The sequence below is a fragment of the Podarcis muralis genome, chromosome 1, assembly GCF_964188315.1.
Source record: "Podarcis muralis chromosome 1, rPodMur119.hap1.1, whole genome shotgun sequence".
Taxonomy (NCBI): Eukaryota; Metazoa; Chordata; class Lepidosauria; order Squamata; family Lacertidae; genus Podarcis; species Podarcis muralis.
In genome coordinates, this window is record NC_135655.1 from 91,336,824 (window position 1) to 91,358,484 (window position 21,661).

The 21,661-nt window shown below is 40.9% G+C and overlaps 1 protein-coding gene across 4 annotated transcripts in view; it reads right to left on the reverse strand.

Moving 5' to 3' along the window:
• ADCY5 (adenylate cyclase 5) overlaps positions 1 to 21,661 on the reverse strand; it is a 182,300-nt gene that overhangs the window by 42,245 nt on the left and 118,394 nt on the right. For all 4 annotated transcript variants that reach the window (XM_077934935.1, XM_028743359.2, XM_028743350.2 and 1 more), the window contains 4 exons: positions 10,860 to 10,971; positions 10,573 to 10,700; positions 5,734 to 5,892; positions 3,803 to 3,944 (listed from right to left, as the gene is read on the reverse strand). In XM_077934935.1, the coding sequence (XP_077791061.1) occupies positions 3,803 to 3,944; positions 5,734 to 5,892; positions 10,573 to 10,700; positions 10,860 to 10,971 (541 nt within the window). The remainder of the gene's footprint in view (positions 1 to 3,802; positions 3,945 to 5,733; positions 5,893 to 10,572; positions 10,701 to 10,859; positions 10,972 to 21,661) is intronic.

Genomic DNA, 21,661 nt, shown 5'->3' on the forward strand with positions numbered 1-21,661 from the left:
GTTTGGAGAGGTGACGCGCGGCTATAGAGGCTCCTGCCACAGCCGCGCGTTACCTCTCCAACTGGGAGAGGGTCGCGGGGCTATGGCTTCTTTGCTCCATAGGACGCACACACATTTCCCCTTCATTTTTGAAGGGGGAAAAGTGCGTCCTATAGAGCGAAAAATACGGTATTTCCCTCGGTACCCATTCTGACATGCCTTAGTTAGGACAGCTACCTCTCTTGTAAAGGCTAATCTGATATATTCTGGGACATCAAATGAAACCAGTGCAGCCGTTTGTTTATTTAAAACAAATAGAGAGAATTTCCACCTAGCACAATGGCAATCATTCTGTGAGGGCAAGCTTTTCAGCTTGCCAGATGGAACAACCCCTGCTCTCCTCCCCCTCCACACTGTTCTGGGGGTTCTTCCAGGCATTCACCACCCCAGCCAATTCTGCAGCCTTGGAGGAAAGACAGAAGGGGAAAGTCCAACTATACTAGCGGAAGTCCTTGCATGGGCTTCTGCTAGCAGGAATCATTGTTTGAATCCTGCCCCGAAGCTGCAACTCAGTAAACAGAATTGCACTGTTAATGCACATTTCTGTTTTGGAGGGTATTCTTTCTATATTCTGTTTGTGTTGTTTTAATATTATTCTGTCTATAACAGTAATCGGGGAGGGACCGACCAAACAAACAAGCCCACAACTCTTAGCACCAGTTAAAAGACATTAGACAAAGGCCTGGTCCACATGTCACACGCCAGGCCTTGGCCTTAGGGGGAACAATGAACTCCCATAGCACAGCGTGCAGCTGCTATACCATGGCAAGCTAAGGAAATGTTTGATTTAGCATTTTGATTTAGGATGTTGTCTGAATTCAGACTTGTGGTTGAGCTCTCTCCAGATTTACTGTGAGCTACAACCACAGGGCCCAGGGTGGTAGTGAGGTAGTAGCGAGGGTGTTTTTATTGGCAGTTCTACTGTGGGGTATAGCTAAGAACAGATAAAAGGAAAACACTTATCTATGGCTATAATAAAGTGATGTAATAGCCCTCCAAGTCAATAAAAGGAACTCTTGCAATGGGCCACAAATTGTCTTAGGTGTGTTGCAGTTCCCACCAGATAAAACACAGTATGGGGGAGGGGGGAGAAGCCTACAGCTTCTGCAGGCCAAGCTGCTTGTGCTAAATAAAGCACATTTTGCAAACCTGCCAACTTTGCTGCTAATTGTAAAAAGTTTATGCAAATGAAGTCATTCACTTCGAGTGCTGACAAACACAGTCACCATTCTCTTGAAAAATGCAGCAAACTTTTAGCAGCTCATATAAAATTGAAACTGTAAACATATATGCTCCATTCCTAAAAATGCGGCCATCTGTCTTCTTAATAGTGTCCTGAAGCTCAGGGTACAACTTACTGTTATTTGTCTGGAAATGATTGGTAGCATTTTTTTTTTGTCATTGCCTGGATTTGTAGCTCTTGATACAAAATGGAGTGCGCCATATTTATTTTTAAGTATCTGAAGAACAATCTACTTTAAGAACCTTCTGAGATTAAAATCAGAGCTTCCCTAATTTAATGCTGAAATATTTATAAAGGTCGCTATGTTCAGACAGTTTGTTTTTCCCCCTTTACACAAAGGGAAAGGTTTCTCCCAAAACTCTGAATGATTTACAAGGACAATTCATAAGTATCCAAGCCTCTTATGGTAAGGAAACTCAAGATTGCAGTCTTAGAAATGCTTTGTTCCTTGTCATTAGCTCTTTTGTACTTTCAAATGTTAAGTGTTACCATGGACCAACATCAGCCTCTTTTAGCTATGCGTTCGGGAGATTCCTCAAATCGGAGCAAAGAACAGATGTAAAGCTATTTATTCCACCGCAAGCACAGCATAGGGAAAGACTGCATGCAGGGTTCAGATAGGGAAAGGTACAGAAGGAGGCATTGCTGTTAGCTCTGAAGACTGTTCTTTGTGCTAAGCTGAGATAAAAGACAAAATTAACATCTTTCTGTCTCTGATTATGCTTCTTTCTGTTCCACATTCTTCTTCATTTCAATTAAAGCTCTCTATTCTGCTGTGTAAATTGTGGACATGCCACTCAGTTCATGTTCATGCATATATGACACCCTCTGAGCTACTTTGCCCAAAGCAATGTAGGATTCATCATTCTAATCCATCTAAGTGGTGCTTTCTAGACTGATTTGTTTTTCTAACAGCAACATTGTAACAGAGTAAATTTATATGAACTGGACTCAAACTTGGCTGAAATTAATAAATTCTGAGATATTAAGATTATCTGATTATCTTGCTGCATTAGGATCACATGAAAGTCATCTCAGTAATCATTCTGTTTGTTCAGCTGGGTGGATTTCTAGAACACCACTTGGAAAACAATTGACTTGAACTCCTAGGAGTTGATGGAACTATTTCTGCTCTAAACATCACTTTCAACATTTTTGTTCGATTACATTATTGCTTCATTTTTAGAAAGAAAACCCCAAGCAACCTGTACCCAAGTTCAGTAGGACACAATCCAGATACAGCCTATAGAGAGGTCTTTGAAGGACATTTGTTTGTTTGCCCATAAAAAGATATCTACATAGGGTGATGTTATAAATTTTCACTGTTAGCCTCCATTTTGTGTTCAGGAGTGAACCAAAGATGGGTTTGGCACAAGTGAACAACCATAGGAAACAGACCTCTTGCCTTGATCTCATATACAGTTGTAGCTGATTTCTCTGTGCTTAACATTGTTAGCGAGATCACGAGGAACCAGAATGTTCATTGATTGACTCACCAGGGAGCTAGATTGTAATAATGGTACCAAGGCAAAATAATTGGATGACAAAAGATAAATGGATACAGGTTTTTGCATCTAAAAGCTTGTGCACTAAGCTCTAGAGACAAGATTTCTCCATCAACCAAAAATTCTATAGAAATATAAATAAAAACCAGATAGACCATAGCATCTGCAGTCAATACAGCATGACTGACCGGGAAACCACTTGCCATGATCATTATTCTTGATAGGTAAATCCATTCAAGAGGAACATCCACAAGGTAAACCTTCCAAATGAGTCATGCTTATTTGTTTACGTGCTCAATCTATCTCATACAATAACTTTCCCCGTTATATTACTGTGGTCTTCTGGGTGCAAGTCAACTCATGGGTCCAGTCAGCAGAAGTCTTGTGCAAGGAAACAGGGCTTCCCCGCTCCTGAACCCCTCAATTGCCGGGGGGGGGGGCAGACTGGGAAAACTCCTCGAATGGCACATGGGGGGGAAGAGGGGGGATTGTTTTGTCTGGCAAGCTGAAATGTTTGCCCTGATGGAACAATTGTCTTAGTGTGATCCTGAATTCCTTCCACTTACTGTGTAACTTACTGTAGTCACATTTGTTAATTTCTGAGAAAATCTTAGTTGACTAGCACCCAAAATCTGTAATTCTAAATGCACTTTTTAGGATTTAAGGTAAGTAATAAACCTTTGTGAAATCAGTAGTACAGCACTTCTGATAAAATATTATTCAGGTCAGGCTAGAAAAAAAATGTGATTTCACCAGAAGGGGACACATTGAAAACAATTATTATTGCAGCAACTAAACTATGCAAAAAAATGGAATGTGTAAACTCATCAAAAGAAAGGAGAGCATCTAATCCTCTAAATAGTGAGAGCAACATGAACTCAATATGAACCATTTTACACCATGGACTCTTCCACTTCCTGCTTAGCAGGTTGTCATGGGTATGTAGCTATGGTACCATCTTTTTATATGCCACTGCTGGACTATTAACCTATTATAACTTTTGGCTAACTCTTACCCTTTTTTGGCTGCATCGTACAATGAGGAAGGTCTCAATACTATGCTCTTTGAGGTAAGCATTACGTTCTCCTCCAAAACCAAGCTCCACTTCATAGTCACCATTCAGGTAGTTCAGTGTAGCTTTTGTTATGTGGATTCGCCTTGGATGGAGACAAAAGGCAACCAAATAGTAAAAATGAACTGAGAAAGAAGCAGTCTGGAAGAGAAAACTATTACATGCAATGGAATGGTCAAGTTGTACTGAAATCCTACCCTGCCACTATAATCGTTCCACAGTTTTGTGCTTAACGTAGAGGTCAATAACATAAAAACAAACGTTATGCCTATGTTTTCCTGTGCTTATAAGTATCCCTTGACTAAACTGTTATTTTATTTGTTCAACCATTCAACCTATGCCTCCCCAGATCACCAATAACAGGCAATGGTTCACTGCCACTCCTAACTATCCCTCTTCTCTTTGATATGGTCAAGAGACACCCTATGAGAGCTAGGGTCAAGGCTTCTTGGCTCATTTACAAAGAGACCCTTCACCTGACTCCAGATTTTCAAGGAAAGGGTAGATGCTTCTCTTTTTAAACAATTTTTAGGGGACATATACATACTGAAAATTTAATGAGGCTACAGCGGGGGGTTCTATTAGTCATACACACACACATGCATATTTTACTGATGCTTTTATTGTAGTTAACTGTTTCAATTTTCAGCTGGGAGATAAAAGCAGAGCAAAAACATTTTAAATGGAATAAAAATGGAATAAAATATTGGAGCAACTTGTGTTGGTGACCATGATTTGTAGTTTCATTAGGGCTAAGCTGCAATGGTGTGTGCAAGTGCTTTTTATTAATACTTTCACACTTTGGAAAAAAAGAGGGGATGCATCCCCTCTTTTTGCATTTTTTTCAGGTACATGCCTATTTAGGTTCTGTTTCCAAGTGAAAGCAGAAAACAATGGCCCAGCTTTGCACAACAAGCACAACATCCTTAACTTAGCATGACACAGCAGCAAATAAGACTCAGGAAGAGCAAAACATGGCCTCTCCAAGGACCCTCATAGTTGCATAGTTTTAGTCAGATTGTGCAACCATTTGGTTTAGTGCTGGGGTAGTCAACCTTTTTATACCTACTGCCCACTAATGCATCTTTCTTGACGATAAAATTTCCTTACCGCCCACCAGTGCTTGATGGAAGGAAGATTCAGCTTGTGCCGAAGAACCCCCTACCGCCCACCTGGAATCCTGAAACACCCACTAGTGGGCAGTAGGGACCAGGTTGACAACCCCTGGTTTAGTGTGTCATGCCAAACCAGACCATTGAACCAGACTTGTTTTTGTTACATTGTTTGCATGTGAACATTCAGCACAGCTCTAAATTTCATAAATATTTCTCCAGTTAAAGGATTTGCTGGAATGGTTGGTCAGTAAAGGAAACCTCTGCGGATTGAGTTTTAGTGTCTGTGGTTTAGAAAGCAGTTGTGGAGAAAGGAACAATGGAGTGTGAAAGTTTTGGATAATTGTAGCAATCCTTTCCCTGTGTAGGATACACCACCTCCTGAGTCTGGCATTCTGCTACATGGGCAGATCAGACCCAGAGAAAGAGGAGTTAGTTTTGCACCATTTGTGCTATACCATTTCTATGGGCCAGATCAGGATTTTAAAGTCCACTTTTTGGTAACAAACATGAACAGGAAGAAGCAAAGAAATGGCATCCGAAGTTTTTATTTGGACACGCTGTACTTCCCATCTCTCCTTTTGTACAGAGAGCGCAACATCAAAAGTTAGTAATTTGCCCGAATCTAGGTAGAATTGCTTGTCCATAATTCCCATATCCAAGAATATAATTAAAGGGTAGATGTATTAATGTGAGGCTGCAGAGAAGTTACTGGAGCAAAATCAAATAGAACAGTAGACTTCAAAGGCAGGACTCTCTTACCCCGCTTTGCCGCCTGCTTCCATGTGATTAGCTAATGTGACATCATTTGACCACACATCAAATTGCCATTTCCTGAGGCCCAAGACACCACAATGAACTCTCCCGCTGTGGATCCCAACTCGCATGTTCACGTTGACACCTGTCACCTCCCGCACTAATCTGAAGAGGATGCAGGAGGGGGAGGGAATAAAAGACATTGAAGAGGGCACACATTTGAACCGAAGAGACTGTCTTCAGTTTTTTTAAAAAATAATGTAAACACACACATACAGTGTTGCTTAAATGCTACATTTCACTAGGTAAGGCAGAAACCACACTGTGAAGGTTGGCTAGACCAGCAACACAAATCACTGGATGGAGGAGTTAGCCAAGGATGTCAATTTGCTTTCAGTTCAAAGCACAGTTTTTGTGTGTGGAGGGGGGATATCTGGGGCATGGCAAAGAGCTCTGGCCTCTGATTTCCACACCAAAGCTGGACATCACTTGCCAGCTTTCAGAGCCTCATTAAACATAATAGCCATGTTGTGAAGAGAAAAAGAACAAGATTCCAGAGCTCTCAATTTATTCACAGAGTACCGGGCATCAAATGTTCCAGAGATGAAACATAATACATATGTGAATTATTCACTGTAGCAAGACATGCTGAGCTGCTGCAGCAGCAGAGCAGACAGGTCTGTCTTCTTCAGTTACTCCCAACAGGCTCCAATGCTAATGAGCTCTCAGATGTACAAAGCTTGCTCCCAAAATTATCACTGGAATCCTTTGTGGGATTTTGCCTTTTAGGGCAAAAGTTTACTTGGAAGAACACAGCAATTTGCAATGAAATTATATCTAGGGATTAGGGAGGAAACCACTGAGGCGACTCTTGGCCTTGAAAGACCTTAAATGCTTGCTCGTGATTGCTGTCACTGGACATGTTATGGCTGCTGTGGGGAGCCGCCATAGCTCAGCCACTTCCAGGATGGCTGTGCTGTACAGAGAGTAACAGTTAACTTCAGTGGAATGAGAAGATGTCATGGGTCGGATTGTCTAATGAATCAAGCATGACCGCATTGTAGACAGAAACTGCATTCTGCACTCTGCTCCCCCAGTTCTGCCTTTTATTTGCAGAATGCAACTTTACTGGTGGAAAGGTTTTGCAGACATGGGAAGGTGTCATTTCAGATTAGCTACTGATTTAATAGAACTAGTGCAGAGCGAGTTGAGTGGTTCTTCGTTCAAGCCTCTTGCCTTAGCTGCCCGTAAGGTAGTATCAAGCTCTGTTCTTCCTGCCTCAGAGTAATGAGTGTAATATCTGTAATGAGAGGATCATACTGCTAACACAACTCATGGGAGTTCTGATATAGTGTTGTGTGCAGCAATCAGAGTACTTGACATGCTTTCTATGCAACTGTATTAGGAACAAACCACATGTGACACCAGGAGATCTGTGATCAGCTCTACCGTGGAGTTTTACAGCTGTCAGGCCCAGTTCAGAATGGGGTCATGGAGCTCAGAAGTGGTTTTCAACTTTTCTATCATTTGCATGATCTAAGCTCTCCTGTTCCAAGCTTTGGGGAAACTGGGAAACAGACAGGAACCAAGAGGGAGGAATTTAGGGCTTGTGGTGAACAAATTATAGGAAATCTGTTCCAGGGGCTGGGGTTGGCCCTTAGTGGATGCTATGATCTTAGATCACCAGTGTTCCCCAGGCATCAGATAACACCAGACATTTATTTCCCCTGTGAACCTCATGCTGAACATTAGGTGTGAAGACAAATGCAACATAAAAACATAATTCACAGGAGGTCTCTCAGCCAAAGTGTAACCATTGGCTGCACATTTCCCCTCAAACATTATGTGCAATCAGAGGAGCTCCTTGTAACCTTCACTTTCTCCTAGCTTCACAATTTGTATGGCAGCATTTGTATGACTCAAACACTGGCTCAGTTATAGTGTTGCCCCTTCCTTCATGCTGCAGATACCATGTCACTTTTTAAAAAGGCACATGTATGGTTATTCATTGATTGGTTGCTTTATTAATAATAAAGACAAACTTCTTTTTGAGGGCAAAAATGCTGCAGAGATGTGAGAGAAGAAGAAGAGAAGAAGAGTTTGGATTTGATATTCCGCTTTATCACTACCTTAAGGAGTCTCAAAGCGGCTAACATTCTCATTTCCCTTCCTCCCCCACAACAAACACTCTGTGAGGTGAGTGGGGCTGAGAGACTTCAGACAAGTGTGACTAGCCCAAGGTCACCCAGCAGCTGCATGTGGAGGAGCGGAGATGCGAACCCGGTTCACCAGATTACGAGACTACCGCTCTTAACCACTACACCACACTGGCTTCTTGATGACATCATTGATGTTGGTCCATCAGTGATCTGCACAGTGATTGCTGAATTCTGCTAAAAATTTGCAGCATCATTTTTCACAACTTTTACCTCACAAGGAATATACTGATAAAATGAATGCAGCGAGAACACTTCCAAACAGGTTGCTTTCATCTTTATCCTATGGTGTTCCACATGGTTGTGTACCTGAGGATGGCTAGGGTTTTTTTTGCATACAGCAAAACAAAGTATGTGAATCAAGCCTTGGTTGTTGAGGGCAGAATCTAAGCTGTGGTCCTTGTTTATTTTAGTGCTGCTCACATCAGGCCAAGCAATTGTCGCATTTCTCAAAACTGTCCTTGACAACATTCAGTGCAAGCCTGTTCATATCTACTCAAAAGTAAGCCCTACTGACTTCAATGGGACTTAGTTCGAGGGGAGTATATATGAATGCACCTGAGGTGCCTAAATCCCACATAATTCCTCCCCATCCCACTATGAATCTTTTCTAGTTTGACCCTGATACAATGTGGTGCTTTCTCTAATTCACTGGGGCTGCAAGCAAGGCTCTGTGGCATTTCCACAGAGCAGCAGTGTGTTTTATATAAAGCACCGATACAGGCACTGAAGTGCATTCCATTTTTGTTTACAAATTGTTCCCTGTCAGCTTTGAAAAACCTGGTTCCCACTTTGTGTGGGATGAAAAGGATTCAACAATCTTATCTCTTTGCTAAATCTGGAGTGAGAGACTTTTTGTTCTCACTGCCTCCTCCATATTCTCTGATGAAAAGAGAATGCTTCTCAGACAAGCGAAGGTAATAAAAATCAGAATGCTGGAATGGCAAGCACTAAAACTGCTGGTCCTTTTAGGATGCTCTTTATGCTTGTGAAACATTAACACAGCACTATTTTGCTTTCGTAGCTTTTCAGCATCTATTTCGTGGAAATTATTATTATTATTATTATTATTTATTGAATTTATATACTGCCCTATACTTGGAGGTCTCATGTAAAGAGCTTTAAGGATAACTAAGAAGCAGATTGTTTACCTTGAAATGGAGATGTCAAGTATTGGTTGAAAGAATGTGTGCAATCCAAAGAAAAGTTGCTGCTCTATGTCATACAGAAATCTATATGATTTAAGATGACAATCAACTGCTTGCATATGCAAGTTCAAGGTGCCCCTAACTTTGTTGGGATTTTGCTCAATATCTTTAACAGAGCCTTCAATCGTGTGAAATATCAAGTTTTTGACCACCCACAGACTCTTCCTCAGGCAAAGAAGTTCAACATAAAACAAAAGAGATCATAATGTCCTTACTTTTTCAGGTTTGGCATCTTAGCACACAGCTGTTTTGGGACATTAGCTGGGCCACTGCCATGCTCATCAATCTAGTTGCCCAATCTAGTTGCCCAAACTGCCCTTCAGCTTGAAGCAGACGATCAAAGAGAACTTTAACTGCAGCTATTCCAGTTGTAACACCAGCAGCCATCTAGACACAAAGAGCATCTGCACAAGCCAAGCTAAGCTAAAGAGCTCAGCAAAGTGCTGAGCACTTTGGTGAGAATATTTTTTACCTAGACTCTGGAGGGGAATTTGCATCCAGTCCATGGCATGACAGGAACCAGCTTTGCCCCACTTTGATCCCAGTTTGGATCAGGGCCCTGCATAGTTGCTATCTGCATGACAGGAACCAGCTGCATCATCATGCAAGCATGGATGCTGGACATGTATGCCAGAATATGCAGTCATGGAAAGTGATGACAATACACCGTTTGTACCACCACTTTGCCCTAAGAGGAACCCACGACCCAAATATGCTCCTCCCATTCACCAGGTTTGGCACTTCCATAGGCCGCTGTTAATAAGCTACTTGTAAATTAGCACTGAGGATCTGTTTACCAAAAACTTCACCATGGTCAGTTTGTTGTTTTACTGACTCCAAACAATAGTAAGCGACTTCTTGAAAAACCAACATGAAGGAAGTAGAACTACAAAAGGGGAGGGACAATGCAAGGTGTGTCCCCCCCCCAATTCCAGTATATTTAAATTCCTTAAACATTCATCATATTGATATTTCAAGCATACACTCTTCTTCGGGGACATTTGCTTCATACATTTGTTTTGTTCTTTTTTGCACTTGACAAGTCAAGTTAATATTCTCTAGTGTTGTGTTTCCCTGTGCTGAAGAGCTGCAGAAGTACTTTGCTGCATGTATAGTGCAGGGATGACAAGTACTCAGTGGGTCACACCACAGCTGCTGCAAGTGGAACAATGTCCTCCTCCCCCCAGTCTTCTTTATTGCACTTGTATCTGGGGCTTTCCCCCAGTACCAGAAGCTTTCTCTCTCCTATTCCACCCAAAACTTTGGTCTCAGCTAGACTTTGACCTGCTGGTATGAAACAGTCATATTGATTTACAAGATATAAAATTAATTGGAAGCACACATATACACACACAATATATATATATATATCTATATTTGTTATTTATCCACTGCCCCTCCCTGTGGTGCTTGGTACTTACGAGATAGCCTCTATCATATCCATTCCCATTTCAACACAGCAGTGCGCGTGGTCTGCTCTTGCCTCGGGTAACCCAGACACACAGTAATAGCAATCGCCTAGGATTTTTATACGTAAACAGTGATTCTCCTGCAAAACAATAAGAAGAAAAATAAGCACTTTTACTTCAGGATGTTAACAGTTTGCCGCTTAGGGCAATGAATTTTTTTGCAGAAGTCTAAAGCAACATCATGCGAAAGGCACCGTTATAATACATTTGGGGAAGCAGAAGGAAGAGGGGAAACTTACAGCTGCAAGTTTATCAAATCTGGCAAAGAGTTCGTTCAGCGTCATCACCAGCTCCTGGGCAGTACACTGGGAGGCCAGGCTGGTAAAGCCCTCAATGTCGGCAAAGAGAATGCTGCAAGGATAGTAAAGGGGAAAGAAAACCGTGGGAAACACAGATATTGGTAAATAAATGCTTCTCATTCATTCTGCCATCTACCAAGTTATGCAGAACTTTCCTTATCCATAAGAGCATGCCCCTATGTTGGACTCCTTAAAATACCATTGAGAAATCAGTTTCAGTATAGGTGTGAATCCCTAAAACTCTTAATATATGTTTTTCCATAGTGTATTTTTTTCTTGTTTGAGACATCCTATTACTCATCCTCTTTTGATGAATTTATCAGGGCACCTCGACAAGAGACAGGCTATATACAGTTTCTCAGATACAGTCCCAAATATCTCTGACCAGGTAGCTATAAAAACAAAAAAAAAAAGCTCTGTGTGTAAGAGCTCAATGGGTTGACTGTGCTAGCTAAACTGCATATATTGCATGGCTCTTAGTTTTCTTCTTTGCTATTTGTGCTCTGCGTTTTAACATGAAAGGGGTCGTATGACCACAAAGAAGAACAAGTGACTGAAGATATAGCACAAGACAATTCGGACCAATGCATATTTTATATCTGCTTTACATTCCACAAATTAGTACTTTAAGAATGCTCAGTTTAATCGCTCTCTATGCCATTCTGGGATAAGTTTAAATTTTAACAAATGATATAGTGGTTCAAGTTTATACCAAGTGGTATATAAATTTATCATCATTGTCGTTGTCAGTGTGATGCACAACACCCACCCACCCACACCTATTTTTTCATTACAAGGATATAATGCATTTTTACACAAAATACTAAAATGCATATAATAAAAACATGGTCAACTTTATCTATATTTATAGATGACCAGTATACTAGTATACACCTCATTTGATTCCACTAAATTAACATTAAAAAAATAAAGGTTGCATACTTGTACTTACACTGGTTTGTACTTTTGTTTCAGTGACTCAGCTGACCATTACTTGGTGCTCCCCATCCCTTTCCACTTATGCTGAGTCAGAAATGTGAAGCATTGCTTAAGCTCATCATATTAACAGGTTAAGATACTCACAAGTTAAATAATAATGATTATAGCAGAATCAAGAATAACTGTTAAACCAAGTGAGGAAAGCCCTGCCTCCAAAAGACTAATCCCTGCCTCACAGGCCTGTGAAATTACTTCACTGGGTAGGTAGAAACCAGAGGACCTTTCAACTCCTGCTCTACTACTTTCCACCTGAATTTATTATTGATCATTTATAATTATTGAGGATTAATAGTAATTTGAAATGTACTGTGTATGGTCTGCCCTGAGCCCAGCCTTGGCTGGGGAGGGCGGGGTATAAATAAAAATAAAAATTATTATTATCTGATCACCTCCATATTTTAGAAGCCACTGTTACGCATTCTGTGAAACCTCTTTTGGTTATTTTTAATAAGTTGTGAACCACCATGAACTTTCTTTTCACAACAGAAGGATGGTGTGGGTGTACACACACAGGCGCGCGCACACACACACACACAGGCTGCACTCCTATGGTCCCTAGAAGGGCATCCCAGGGGCAATTTATTGTATCTCCTTCTTTGACAATGGACACAGAGAGAGATCGCTTTAGAGGCAATGACTCCCACAGCACAGTCAACTAGACGAGGGTAGGGTGGTGCTGAACCACCTCTTCTGTTCTCTTGGAAGAAATAATGTCCAACATTATAATTGCTGCTAAGATTATAACAGCTAAAAATTGAGAGGCAAAACATCTCTCTTACTATATTGAAATCAACTTAGAAATTTGGTCCATTGTAACTGATTACAAAACAATACATGTAAATCATTTTAACAGGTTTAAGAAAATATTGGTGGTTTTTTGGGTAATGTTTTGGAACAAGTTCAATGATAATGTTCAACCTGCTTATGCTGCTTACAAGCTGCTGTAATAGTATTTCTTTATGCTCCTTACCTTTGATTTATTTTTCTTATAAAAAAATTATAATATTCACTGTACTACATAATCCACAGGAGGAAATAATAAGGCTCACAGTATGTTTCCAAGTTGCATTGCTTTTTATACATGACCTTGCAAACTAACATTATTTAGCTTCAGCAGCATACCAAGCTCAATGACTCTAATGAGGAGATCCCAGCAGACTTCAGGGATGCCAAAATTACCAATCTCCTTTAAAAAGGTGATAGAATGGATTGCGGAAACTGTCAAGGCATCTGTATTAGCTGCGGCTGGCAAAATTCTTGCAAGGATCTTAGGAAAACATCTCCTAACAATATCTGAGTCTACCCTTCCTGAATCCCAAAATGGTTTTCGGCCTTCTAGGGGGACAGTGGACATCGTTTTCACCACTCAACAGCTTCAAGAAAAATACAGAAAGCAAAACCAACCCCTGTATATGGTGTTTATTGACCTGACAAAGTCAACACTGTAAATCATAATGCCCTGGGGACTGTCCTTCTGAAAATCGGCTGCCCAGATAAATTTGTGAACATCCTTTGGCTCCTCCATGATATGACAGCAACAATTGCAGATAACAATGACTCTCAAAGTGAACTATTCACAGTGGAATCAGGTGTTAAACAGGGTTGTGTTATCGCCCCAACTCTATTATATTCATCACCATGATCCCACACTTTATCGAAGGGAAACTCCCTACTGGAGTAGAAATCATTCTTTGAACAGATGGAAAGCTCTTTAATCTGAGCAGGCTGAAAGTAAAGAAAAAGGTTACCATAACTTTTGTCATAGAGCTTCAGTATGCTGATGACAACGTAGTGTGTACACACTCAGAGGATGACCTCCAAACCATCCTAAATATATTCAAAGAAGCATACGAAAAGCTTAGCCTATTGCACAACATCCAAAAAACCAAAGTGCTGCACCAGCTAGCACAAAACAACCCCTCTGCAGCGCCACAAATCTAACGCAATGGTGTAACGTTGGAAAGTGTCGATCACTTCTCCTACCTGGGCAGTTATCTTTCCACAAGGGCTGACATTGATGCTGAAATCCAGCATCACCTAAGCTCTACGAGTGCAGCTTTTTCCTGATTGAAGTACAGAGTGTTTGAGGACCGGGACATTTGCGGGGAAACCAAAATGCTTCTTTACAAAGCTATTGTACTACCAACCTTACTGTATGCTTGTGAAAAATGGACCATGCCATCTCCAACTCCTCAAAAGATTCCATCAATGGTGACTCCAAAATTTGTTACATATCACTTGGGAAGACAGGTGAACTAATGCCAGTGTACAGGAAGAAGCAAAGATGGCCAGTGTTGAAGCAATGATTCTTCAACTTCAACTTCGTTGGACTAGTCATGTTGTTCGGTGCCTGAATACTGTCTTCCAAAGGAACTATTATTCCGAAATTAAAAATGAAAAGCATAATGCTGGTAGTCAACAAAAGAGGTTTAAAGACTCTCTCAAGGCAAATCTTTAAAAATGTAGTATAAACACTGACAATTGGGAAACACTGGCCTGCGAGCACTCAGTCGGAGAACAGCCTTTACCAAAAGTGTCATGGACTTTGAAGATGCTCAAACTCAGGACGAAAGGGAGAAACATGCTAAGAGTTTGGTAAACCCTCACATGATCAACTTCTGTTTGGAAACCTATGTTTTCTATGTGGAAGGACGTGTGGATCCAGAATTGGCCTCCATAGTCACTTACGGACTCACTGTAAGTGAAGATCATGTTCATGGAAGACAATATTACTTGGCTACGAGTGATAGCCAAAGAAAACACTAATGTAATTATTTATTGATCTGATTAAAGCCAAGAATGGGTCAAGACTAGCTCACTCCATTTTACATTTCAATCTTTATTTATTTTCTGATCTTATCTAGAGCATTTGTACCCTTGCTCTTCAGCCAAAAATGCTCTCAGAGTGGCTTTCATACAATTATGCAGGCTTGCAATTGAAAAGACACAACGCACAAGAGAAAAGGTACAGGGTGGAAACAGGCACCAATTATTCAAAGAGCATTTTAGAGTGTTTGGAGTACTTAACTCATAGCACCTTAAAGAGTAACCAGTTAATTACAGCTTAAGCTTTAGTGGGCTAGAGTCCACTTAATTAGTGGCATCTTCTAAAGCGGATCAGTACTGCTGAGTCCTGTTGCTGAGGTTGAGAAACAGTGGCTTGCCTTAAGACCAATGTGTGGTTGAAATGAGATCTGAAACATGGACTTCAGGGGGAAAAATATTTCTAATACCAGAACAGTTCCATAATAATGGGTATATAATTTTTTTCCATGGCACATCACAGAAATTGCAGTACACTAAAACAACAGCAGCATCCAGACAGACAGCAGGTGATAGCTTTAGAGATTTTCCAAGAATGATCTGACCTTGCATATGACTACAAAATAAAATGGTCTATTTATATGTTGACACAGTAAAACTGATTTGCTTTAGTTGTCTTCCATTGGAATTCACCTACAGATTTTCTGCAGAAAATATGTGAGTGTGCAAAATTCCTCTCTGGGAGAAAAGTTATTTGTGGAAAGGAAGAGCAGTACTCTTTGGCCCAGGATTCCACCACCTCCCAAGATATCCATGTTGACATATCACAAGGAAGTTCATGTGCAAAATAACTACACCAGCTTATGACTTTGCCTCCACAAACTGAGCTAGAAGTTTCTTGCTTCTGCCTGATGGATCATGAGTACAAATTTCATCTGCCTCGGCTAACTGAAATTTCAAATGTGCCCATTTAAGTATCATGACAATGAATGCTCACAAAAAGAATACCACTCTTTAGAAAAAGCCTTTCTATTTTAACTGTATGATTCTAACCTTGTAAAATAAATATAGCAGTTGCACTTCACAGAATTAACAGAATCATAGAATTGTAGTGTTGGAAGGGATCCTGAGGTCTATCTGGTCCCACTCAATCTTAATTTCACATATATGCTTATGGGGTCTGAACTGAGGGTGACACACTAGGAATGAGGCCTTGGGGTCACAGTAAGGTAAAGGTAAAGGTAAAGGTACCCCTGCCCGTACGGGCCAGTCTTGACAGACTCTAGGGTTGTGCGCTCATCTTACTCTAGAGGCCGGGAGCCAGCGCTGTCCGCAGACACTTCTGGGTCACATGGCCAGCGTGATGAAGCTGCTCTGGCAAACCAGCACCAGAGCAGCACCGGAAACCCGTTTACCTTCCCGCTATAAAGCGGTACCTATTTATCTACTTGCACTTAAGGGTGCTTTCGAACTGCTAGGTGGGCAGGAGCTGGGACCGAACGATGGGAGCTCACCCCGCCACGGGGATTCGAACCGCCGACCATGCAATCGGCAAGCCCTAGGCGCTGAGGTTTTACCCACAGCACCACCCGCGTCCCCTCTGGGGTCACAGTAGATAGCTTGAATAAGTTGTCAACCCAGTGTACGACAGGAGTGGGAAAAGGCAAATTCCATACTAGGGAATCATAGATTTGTAGAGGTGAAAGGGATTCTGAGGGTCATCTAGTCCAACCCCCTGCAATGCAGAAATCTCAACTAAAGCATCTGTGACAGAGGACCATCCAATACCTGCTTAAAAATTTCCAATGCCATAAGAAAAAAAGCCTATATATATTTTCTTATGGCAGTGCCTAGACCATGGGTAGGCAAACTAAGGCCCAATCGCCTTCTAAATCTGGCCCATGGATGGCCTGGGAATCAGCGTGTTTTTACATGAGTAGAATGTGTGCTTTTATTTAAAATGGATCTCTGGGTTATTTGAGGGGCATAGGAATTCATTCCTTTCCCCCCAAAAAATATAGTCTGGCCCCCCACAAGCTCTGAGGGACAGTGGACCAGCCCCTTGCTGAAAAAGTTTGCTGGCCCCTGGCTTAGACACCTCAGTCACATACAATTTAATTTACATTAGCAAAATAATTAGAAAACTATCAATGAAGTTACAAGGAATTGTGTTTAGAAGAACTAGTTATTATTTAGTGCTAATTTTTCAGTCTCAGGAAAATCCCATTCTTCTAAACGACTTTTGATCTCCAACTTTATTGCATACAATAAATAATTCTAGCTACAGTTAGCAAAACGTTACCAGAAAATCACTGAATGGTTTGGGAGAAACTTACAGAAGCTTAAACTAAGCACAGCATAGTTCTGTTAAAGATACCTTATGGTGGCCTTTCAGAGAATAATGGATAATTTAGGGGAATCACTACTTCTACTAACTTGTGCTTGGAAAGCTACCTGCTGGTGTTAAATTTGCAGACCCAGGAAGATAAATAAAAGCTATACCAGAAAATAAAGATAAAATGCTGGATTGTTTCTTCATGAAATCAAATGACCACTTAGGAAGCCAGAAATCTTAAAGAAAATAAACTATATAAAAGCAGATCTGAAAATAGTCCTTTGAGTGCAAGTGAAAGACCTGAAGTTATATAAAAGGAGAAGATACACAAACACTATTTGTCATCACTGAGGTCCTTAGTGTTCCCATCACAATGACAAGACAGCTGGATATCGATGGAACAATTTAGTTCAACACAATGTTACTGAGCGAAAGAATAAAACTAGCTTTATATAATGTCTTTCCTAGTTCTGGTTTCCCACTGTGCTTTCCAAAACAAAAAGGCAACTTTCTGCTGATCTGGTCACACGCCTGCACCCCCACACACATATAAACAGTATATAAATAGAGCATCTATACATCTCACATTGATGAGCTGGACATTATGATTTAAATTCATGAAAAGGTTATTTTTGTACCTTATAGAGTGGGTCTAGGAGTTCCGTTTACTGTTTCTTCATTACTTGTTATGAAATCTCAAGCTGAATTCAATAGCACGCCCCAGTAGATAGGGTTATGACTGCACTGTAACACAATAATTTACACACACACACCACCACCACCTGCCTGCCTGCCTGCCTGCCTGCCTGTCTTCCTTCCTTCCTTTATTCCAGTTATATGTCACTTTTCCTTTAAGGAGCTCAGTGAAACGCCAACACGAGTTCCTAGGTGTTCTCTTTTTTGGTAATGCTTTGTGTGTGGACAAAAGAGGACAGAGATTTGCTTTAAAATTCTAAAAGCTAATTTATACGTATAGGTGCAAATTTAGGGGGGGGGGAATGCTGTTCTTTAAATAGAAATACAGTATATCTCACCACAATGGGGAGCAGACTACAATCAGGTGACTTTTATGCCTGTTCATTTTGCCAGGTTCTACTGTAACAGAGGGACGCGGGTGGCGCTGTGGGTAAAACCTCAGTGCCTAGGACTTGCCGATCGTATTGTCGGCGGTTCGAATCCCTGCAGCAGGGTGAGCTCCCGTTCTTCGGTCCCAGCTCCTGCCCACCTAGCAGTTCGAAAGCACCCCTAAGTGCAAGTAGATAAATAGGTACCGCTTTATAGCGGGAAGGTAAACGGCGTTTCCGTGTGCTGCACTGGTGCTGGCTCACCAGAGCAGCTTCGTCACGCTGGCCACGTGACCCGGAAGTGTCTCTGGACAGCGGTGGCTCCCGGCCTCTTAAGTGAGATGAGCACACAACCCTAGAGTCGGACACGACTGGCCCATATGGGCAGGGGTATCTTTACCTTTACCTTTACTGTAACAGATGTTGGGCAACTTCTGGGCTTTGCTATCCCTTCATGTGGATCTTTATCTTTGAACTAGACTTGGAATGGACAGCTCTTCAAATAAAAGGACGTCCTCTGTAGTGTAGGACACATTGGCACCCTACACACAAGCAACTTACATGGCCATACCCTCCTAACTGAAAGAGCAGAACTGCATGGATTGCCTTCTAAGAAGTCTCTGGGCCCATTCCTGACGTAATGATAGTGTTCTAATGTTTTCAAACAAAGAGATTTTTGTATCAACCCAGAAGGCCAGCTCGAGTGTGTCACCTCTCTATCACAATATTTTAAACGTTGTCATTTATCAGTTAAGCTCTTGTTCCTCTTTGCAACACCCCTGCTGGCCAAGTCTTATTATTTGCCTTTTACAGACTAAAGACTGAAAATAAGCGGTAAAGACTTGCTTTTGGCGTTTGAGCAAACAGCACTGTCAAGCACTGACTGACTGGACCACCCTGGCCTTCACAAAAGCTCCGTTAAGAAGAGCTGGTTCTTTGTTTCAAAGGATCATCAAAGTCTCCGGAAATCTGGATTTGCCTACCACAGCCAGCCCCATTTTAAATAAAGCACAATTGAGATATCTTGCAGAAAAGCAAGAAGCCTATAGTGGCTGGAAAAAACGGGTAAGGCTCAGTGCTGCACAGCAAACATTTCGTACTGAATAACTGGCCTAGTTTTCCTAAACAATGCACTGAACAAAAATAGAAGCCTATTTACATACTGATGCTAATATCTTTATTTATAGTGCCACAGAACAACAAAATTCAAGCCTTGGCTAAGAAGCAGAGTGCTCCGGAAGCATTGTACAACTTTCTTATTCCTGGTCTTAATATGTCAGCAGTTTTTTTTCCAAAAAATATCTATTCCATGTAGTTGAAAAAGACTTTTAAGAACTGGTCAGGGTTCCAAAGTAGGTTGCCTGAACTATCTGAAGGCATGCATCATCACAATTAAAATGCATCTTGTATCTCTAAACATTATTTTAGTAAGCTGTCAACCCTAGTTAGCAGAAGCACTAGGGTCAACTTGTGTATTTCGCAACCTAGTACATTAATGCTTATTAGAGACATTTGTGCTTATGGTATATTCACGTATAATACTTTAAAAAACGTGTATCTATTCTATTCTATTCTTTTAAAGTTAAGCTATTTTAGCTCAGTGAGTTTTTCAGAGAATAATAAGCAATAGTTGAGCGATGAAAAACAAGCAAATGGGGATGTTTATACTCAAGTTCTCCCCCCTCTCTTTTAATATATGTAAATTGTCTATGGTGGAAGTAGTGAACTAAATCAGTTTTGATTTAGCTATTGCAGTCTATATACCAGGAGCTGTATTAAATAATCACTTGGAGTTCCAACTGATTTGTACAGTCGTACCTTGGAAGTCGAACGGAATCCGTTTCAGAAGTCCATTCGATTTCCAAAACGTTCGGAAACCAAAGTGCGGCTTCTGATTGTCTGCAGGAAGTTCAGCCCAGCCTTCCTCAACTTGGTACCCTCCAGGGGTCTTGGATTACAGTTCCCCTCACCCTTGAACACTGGTTATGCTCCAAGTAGCTGATGGGATTTGTAGTCCAAAACACCCAGAGGGCACCAGGTTGGGAATGAATGATTTAGCCCAATACTCCAAGGAAGTGCTCAAAGTCAAGATGTGGTTAGTTGTCTGGTTTTTATTCACAACTTTGTAACAGGCATAAATGTTCACACAGTCTCTCAACTGGAGCCATCTTTCAAGTAGAAAATATTATCAAAGTAGTTATTTCTGATCTGGAGTTTATAGCTCTTTCTTTCTCAGGGGCTCTGAGGCCAGCTGTCTTTCCCAGCAACGGTAGCTTCAACAAGATGCTGGGAAAGACCAAAATGCTGACCATTGCTGCAGAGCTACTATCTTGGCAATTCTTCTGTTAACTGCAATTTTTCTATTAATATTTTAGTTGCCCTTCACAGCTTATGAAATTAAAAGCACCACCAAGGTTCTCAGCATACTTTCTGTTAATGATCTGTAAGATAGAGATGCTTGAAGAGTCTGCACAGCATGAATTCCTATTTGAACTTTGTGATTCCACACAACACCAAATGAACAAATCAGGCAGTTTCCCCCCTACATTTACATAGAATCCTAAGAGGCAGTTTTCTAATCACTGCATTCAACTGTTTATTCGTATAACAGTGTAATAACAATGAATATTGTTTGCACATAATTATTTGCACGTAAGCACATGCAGTGCTTTCCCCCCTAAAAAAATAGGTGCTGTGAAGTTCTTACAGTAAGTGCAACACTTTATAACAACAACAACAACAACAAGAACAAGAACAACAACAACAACAGAGGTGCCGGTACTGCATACCCTTGAGTGCCCCCTGAAAAAAAGCACTGAGCACATTTATTTATTTACAACACACACACACACACACACACACACACACACACACACTGCCTAAATTAGATTGGCAAAAAGAAGAGAAAGCAGTAAAGAAGGAATAAAAAATGGCAATTCCAGAATAGTACGCTAGTGTGGAAGCATCCCAAAGAAAAACCATCCATCTTCTTGGATGAATTAGTTTTAGTTAAAGGTGCTTGAATGTGAAATAAGTGATTATTAGTCAATGTGCATTAATAGTCAATATACTGGCCCCATAGCAGCTTTTGACACAATGGAATGCCACTGGGATATTTTTAACCAGATAATATCTGCCTCAATCAGTCCATATAGCCATTTGGATTATCTTTCTAAAAATTATATTATTAATGTAGTTTTTAATCTTTCTCTCTAGTGAGCCATTTTGATCCCATGTTGAAAACACAGCACATACATTTCAAATAAATAAATAAATAACCATAAGCACCACTGTGCTGCTCACAACATTGGTCAGCACCAACTGAGCTCAATTCTCAAGCAGCCACACTGAACAATCAAGCAGAAAATTCATAAAAGAAGCTGTTCTTGCTGAATATGTACTCAATGTGAAAGCGGTTGTGGTGGGCCGAGTACAACAGTTGGTATGTTCTTCTGGTTTTGAAGGCCAGACAGCCCCATCCAGTCTCAATTGGAGCACAAGTTTTACGCTCCCTGTTGACAACAAAGGCACAGCAGAGCCTCATTTCCTTGGTGGGGCTGTGAAATGTCTATATTTGAAGC